Source organism: Fistularia commersonii, chromosome 22 (genome assembly GCF_037954325.1).
Source record: "Fistularia commersonii isolate RoL2024-O1a breed Wild chromosome 22, RoL_Fcom_v1.0, whole genome shotgun sequence".
Classification (NCBI taxonomy): domain Eukaryota; kingdom Metazoa; phylum Chordata; class Actinopteri; order Syngnathiformes; family Fistulariidae; genus Fistularia; species Fistularia commersonii.
Window position 1 is genome coordinate 7,769,374 of NC_141305.1, and position 5,337 is coordinate 7,774,710.

At 47.1% G+C, this 5,337-nt stretch overlaps 1 protein-coding gene across 1 annotated transcript; it reads right to left on the reverse strand.

Annotated features, from left to right (window-relative positions):
* Positions 1-205: 205 nt before the first annotated feature.
* nudt12 (nudix (nucleoside diphosphate linked moiety X)-type motif 12) lies at positions 206-4,157 on the reverse strand. The gene is made up of 8 exons (XM_086169817.1): positions 3,910-4,157; positions 2,986-3,192; positions 2,384-2,687; positions 1,650-1,917; positions 1,296-1,463; positions 1,107-1,220; positions 731-930; positions 206-645 (listed from the first exon to the last, which is right to left on the reverse strand). Exons 2-8 carry the CDS (start codon positions 3,189-3,191, stop codon positions 535-537), a joined length of 1,371 nt encoding a protein of 456 aa, XP_086025943.1. The 5' UTR covers position 3,192; positions 3,910-4,157; the 3' UTR covers positions 206-534.
* Between the last annotated feature and the right edge of the window lie 1,180 nt (positions 4,158-5,337).

A 5,337-nucleotide genomic window follows, 5' to 3' on the forward strand; every position in this document is an offset into this window, starting at 1 on the left:
TTCGGCTCAACCGAGTGGCGGTCGTCTTCTCTCCAGATCTGTCGGAGGCTGGAGATGAGCCACGGAGACGAGAGACAAAGTGGAGATAGTTCATTGTTTTCTAGAATTAAACTATTAACTGTACCCTGTATGGTTTAGTGTGTTAAAGTGAGAAGAGTTAATTAGCTGTTGTGAGAGTCACTATAAAAAGGAGCAACTGCAGTCAAGCGTGTTAGGCTTATTCTTTAATTAAAATTCGATTCAATTATAATTATTCATTTCCTCACACTTTCATGTCTGGTTTAACAGGAATATATACACATCTTTATTTTTGATTATTGATCCCCTGAAGATGTAGTGGACATGGAGGTGGAGATTCACATCTGGGTCAAAGGTGAGCAGAATGTATGTTTCTCTCTCTCTCCTTGATTTTTTTGCCATGCCGACGGCGGCGGTTCATCGAGCATCTCGATGTAATTCAGTGGCCGGCTGAAATCAAATTAAGACTCGGCCCACTTCTTTCAAAGGGTTCAAGAACACAGGATTTGTGTCGGGTCAAAGGTTCGCGGTGACGCCGATCCAGTGTTTAATGAGCTGGTGAGCGATGGTCTGCTGTGGGGGGGCCACATATGCCGGACTGGAGCCTTGGACCAGCAAGTCCATCGCCTGCCGGAAGAAAGACATACTTAAGAGTATTATTGTTTAGAAAAAATGAGACTACTCTTTACTCTGACTATTGATTTCAAATGACCTGTTGCCGTGAGAACCAGCGGGCTTCCTCAATCTCGTTCTCGTCCACGGTGATTTCGGTGGAGTTGGCCGCGGCTAAGCAGCCCACCATCAGGTTGGAGGGCATGGGCCACGGCTGGCTGGAGATATACCGGACCGCCCCCACGTGCACGCCGCTCTCCTCCTCCACCTCCCGCCTCACCGCGTCCTCGATGGTCTCCCCTGCAGCGATGACATGCTTGTCATAAACAAGAACAGAACGATTTCAAGTGGGGGGTGTTTTTGTCTCCCCCTGGTGGACGGTAACGGCACAACTTAGCCAATTTACGTGAACCGTTGTCTCACGGTTCTTCCAGAAAATGAAGTTAAAAATAATTAAAAATGTGTGTGTCAGTCACCAGGCTCAACAAATCCAGCCAGGCAGGAGAACATGCCGGGTGGAAAGACCTTCTTCCGCCCCAGGAGACACTGGTTTCCGTCAGGGTGAATCACCAGCATGATGACGACGGGGTCTGAGGCCGAGAAAGAGGCGACACGTCACCGCGTGTGGGGGAAAATACCGCGTGCCGACGGGTGGGGTTTCCTACCCACTCGGGGGTAGCAGGTGTTGTGCACCCCCTGAAGGCTCCGACAGGCGGACGCAAGGCAGCTCCTCTTGTGTCCTGCCTCCTCCGGCTTGGTGGCGCCGCCGCACGTCGGGCAAAAGCTGTAGCGGTCGTGCCAGGCCAGCACCGCCCGGGCCTGGGCCACCACCCCTGCGAAGCAGACAGGAAACGCATCACCCACCCGGCCCTCTGACAGGAAGAGAACTAGCCCTGCTGGGGTTTCAGGATTATTTCCGCAGCCGACATATGCGTTAAAACCAAGTGACTCATTCAAAAGTGGCTCTGTATGATCGCTGCGTCCTGATTGGCCCATCATCAGAGCAAGCTTATCCTCACCGGCGTCATCCTCGCTGAGTTTCAGCAAGTCCCTGTTAGGTGTCTTTGGGAAGATGCAGTTCTTCCCCGGGCAGCGTTTTAGAAGCTCGGCGGCATCTTCGTCCGTGCTGACAGCGAACCAAGCAGGGGTAGAAGAGGAGGGGGAAGTGGAGGAGTAGGAAGGTGGCGGCTTCTCCCTCTCCACTCCAAGAAAGACGAGAATGGTGGACGGCCTGTGGAGGAGGTCTCTGATGGCGTCGTACCTGAACCGACACAGTCTGATTGGCCCCTGATGGGAACACAGATGCAAACTTAACATATAGACTGGCTGCTACAGGGACGGCAGCAAAATGCACCTCCTGCGGCAAGGAAAAAAATATAAGGTATGGCGTGTGAAGAACAAAAAGAAAAAGTCGCCCTGCACGCTGAGGCGTGTGCTCTGGCCTTGAGTCACTACTTCTCCATCTTCAGCCAATTCCTGCAAACTCCGAAACACTTATGGCTGCATCTCAGGTCGGCTTTACTTTTAAATCGTCATTGATCTTTCAGATCTTTAGCTCTTAATCTGAATTATTTTCACTGATTTAAAAAACAATCCCAGCAGTCAAAGCAACAATGCGTCAAATTATCAACGCAACGATCTGAAACAGAAAAGCAAAGTCACTTTTCTAACACAAGCGTGACTTGCACATCTTGTTTAACAAACACATAGTTGGTGTTGGCTCATGCTAACATGCACCGGTGTGAGTCCAGACCTGTGGCTGCTCCTCCAACGGGCTGCAGACCATCGGGCTCAGCTTGGAGAACAGGAGGTAGACGGAGTCTGGGTCTCTCTGTTTGTCCTCCTGCCAGCCCTGGTCCGTCCTCTTGCCGCTCAGCCGGTCCAGCGTTTCCCTGCTGAAGAAATTATCTGGCGGGTTCTTCCCGTCGCCAGGAGGGAGGGGCGCACCGCCGCATCCATCCCTTCCGCCTAGCAGGGCGGCGATGTGTCGGTGACCCCAGAACTTGGCGATGTCGTGGGCCGTCTGGAACGAGCCGTTCACTGAGGATGTGTCACAGCTGGGGAGGGGGTTCGGAGGAGCTGGCTCAAATGATCAGATACAGAACTACAACAGAATTCATTATGCCATTATAAATAGTGTTCAAATTTAAACAATCTGAAAATAGCTGAGACAATACGCTAACAAACTAGCAAAACAAAAAAAGACAAGTTAACCTGTGATTATTCTTAATATTCCAATCAATTTTACCCTTATTTATATACCCTTATGAGCTGCTACGCCAGACGCCTCAGACATGTTTTAATTCCTTAAGTTTTTATCTATTTTGACTTTTCGGACACTTTGCCTTGCTGTACCCATGCGACAGCAGCGCCTCCGTCACTTGAAAGTGTCCGTTGCGAGCGGCGAGCATCAACGCCGTCCAGCCACTGTACCCAGCCTGGTCGAGCAGGGAGGGGGCCCGAGTCAGTAGACCCGACACTTGGACCAGGTCTCCCCTGGCTGCGGCGTCCAGGAACTTCTCCACCATCTCCTCCTTGGCGCTCAGCTGAGAGCTGGTCATCCTGGATGAGGGAGGGGGAGAAAGAGGAGAAAGATATCAGTTACTGTGTATATGTAGAATCAGAGCTCTTTTACTTCATCAAACATTTAGTTAATGTGTCAGAGAAAAATGTACAGAGGATTTGAAGATTGAATGTGCTCATCTTGCAAAACGTCCGGTTGTTGATCTTTGTATTTCACTTTAATTCCAACAGTCTTTAAATATCACAGTGGCCTCATTATACTACCATTAATAATCCAAATAAGTAAATAAAACAGCTGGCCAATATTTTGGAATAATAGATTGCTTTTCAGTCCTCTTGTTATTCTGGCTTAGTATTCACTTCCGGGATGGAAGTCTTTTAAGAATTGTTAAAAGATTTAAAAAAAAAAATGATTAGTGCAGACTAATCAGCAGATCAGGGAAATAATCTACATTTACTTAAGGCATTGGTTATATAATCACTGAGTCAGCTGGATGAAATATAATAATTCTGCTGTCAGTTTTTAAAACATGAATAAAAGACACATTTGATTAAAATCGAACAATTGAATGGAGTCAATCATTCAATAACAAAACTGCCGGGCCAAAAAAAGTAGGGAATACAAAGGTATAAATGCTATATTTATGACAAACCACTTCACAAACGCTAAGCAGCGTTAACGCTCTGTGTCGACATTTTTGCACGTTTCCAAACGCCTATTAAACTAGTCGTCACATTGTTATGAACAACACTTACCTAACTAGTCGTCCAGCTATTGGTTATAAACAGAAGAATGTCAAACTTCGGTCCGGACGGACGGAGCCCTGCTCTATGTCCCGGTACTATGTCTTCACTCGGATTGTCCTTCCAATCATTTATTTATTCATTTTCTTTCTTTACCTCTGTGGGAAACATCATGAGGTCAAGGAAAGACGTGGATTTTTGATTCTAATGAAAAGTTACACACCGAAGAGGATTCAACTACAGTCCCGGTCGTTACGTCATCAATAGTCGCCGGATGTTGTTGATTAGTTGTGAAACTACAATTCTGCAACCGCGGACTACAAATCGCGCACCTTGCCTCGCTGAGCGGTTTCCTATGATTTATGACGTAGTTATACGCAACAGCATTTGAAAGCGAATCACCCGCTAAATGTGCGTCACAGCATGTTCTCATTTACTTAATTACTACCTGACAAATAATCCGAAAACGTGGATTTTTGTACTATTATTTTCTGTACTTTTTTGTGAAAACTAATTAGCCCCATTGTGCTTTAAACAATATCACCGACAGCGTTAGCTAGCAGGCATCACCGCAAGCACGCTCATGTGTCGACATGCTGTTACGCTGAATTAGCCACACTGCCAATTGCCGAACAGGTGAACATGTCGGAGACCGGAAAAACTCCGAAAGGGGAAGCAAGAGGAAGCAAGTGGAAGCAAGTCCACGGCAAAAGAAGACGTTGTAACATTCCAGGCGGCTACAGCAACCAGTCACCTACTTGATGGAAAAAGAAACTTTGTCGGTAAGTCAAATAGTTAGCCCGTTACATCTCCGGTACCTAGCTGATGGTTGTTGTAGTTCCCGGACGTTTGCGCAGGCGCCGTGCGTTCCCGGGTGTTGTGATGATGTAAGTTGTTTGTGTGTGCAGCATCACCGGATAAAGAACCATATGTGATAGCATTCACTTTCCAGTGGTTTTTTTTTTTTTGGCATTCGCTCTTATTTTCTGGCTTGCTGGTGTGTTTCTTCAAATAAAGTTTGGTGTTTTTGGTGAAAGTCCACCACTGTGACCATGCCCAGTGGTGGGCCCAAAAACAACAACAAAAACAGCAGCTGTGCTTTTAAATAATTTCTGGCATCTCTCATTCAGCGCTCCGAAAGAGAACAATACATTATTTTCTACCCAAGCCAGGATTTAAAAGTTGGGAGGACTATGCAGTTTAAACTAGGGGTTGAGGAAGAGCATATCCAGGTCATGCTCACCAAGGGAGAGACATTTCCTGGTGTCATCGAAGCGGTCTAGACCTGAAACACTAATAAGCGAATGTAAACAGTAACAACCCCCCAAAAAAGAGTGCTAATTAGAGGCTATAAATCTACATGGGATGAGGCCAGCTGCTGGGAAAGATAGTAATTACATCTGATTTGGCTTGAATAGTCGAGGCTCGGGCGGATGTTGG

Bases quoted from the DNA above. Each gene is read 5' to 3' on its own strand.
- nudt12 (XM_086169817.1), bottom strand. From the start codon at position 3,191: ATGACCAGCTCTCAGCTGAGCGCCAAGGAGGAGATGGTGGAGAAGTTC. The intron at 2,688-2,985 runs GTACAGCAAGGC...CCCCCTCCCCAG, and splicing joins GAGGCGCTGCTGTCGCATGG to CTGTGACACATCCTCAGTGA. The intron at 646-730 runs GTCATTTGAAAT...TTCTTCCGGCAG, and splicing joins GCTGGTTCTCACGGCAACAG to GCGATGGACTTGCTGGTCCA.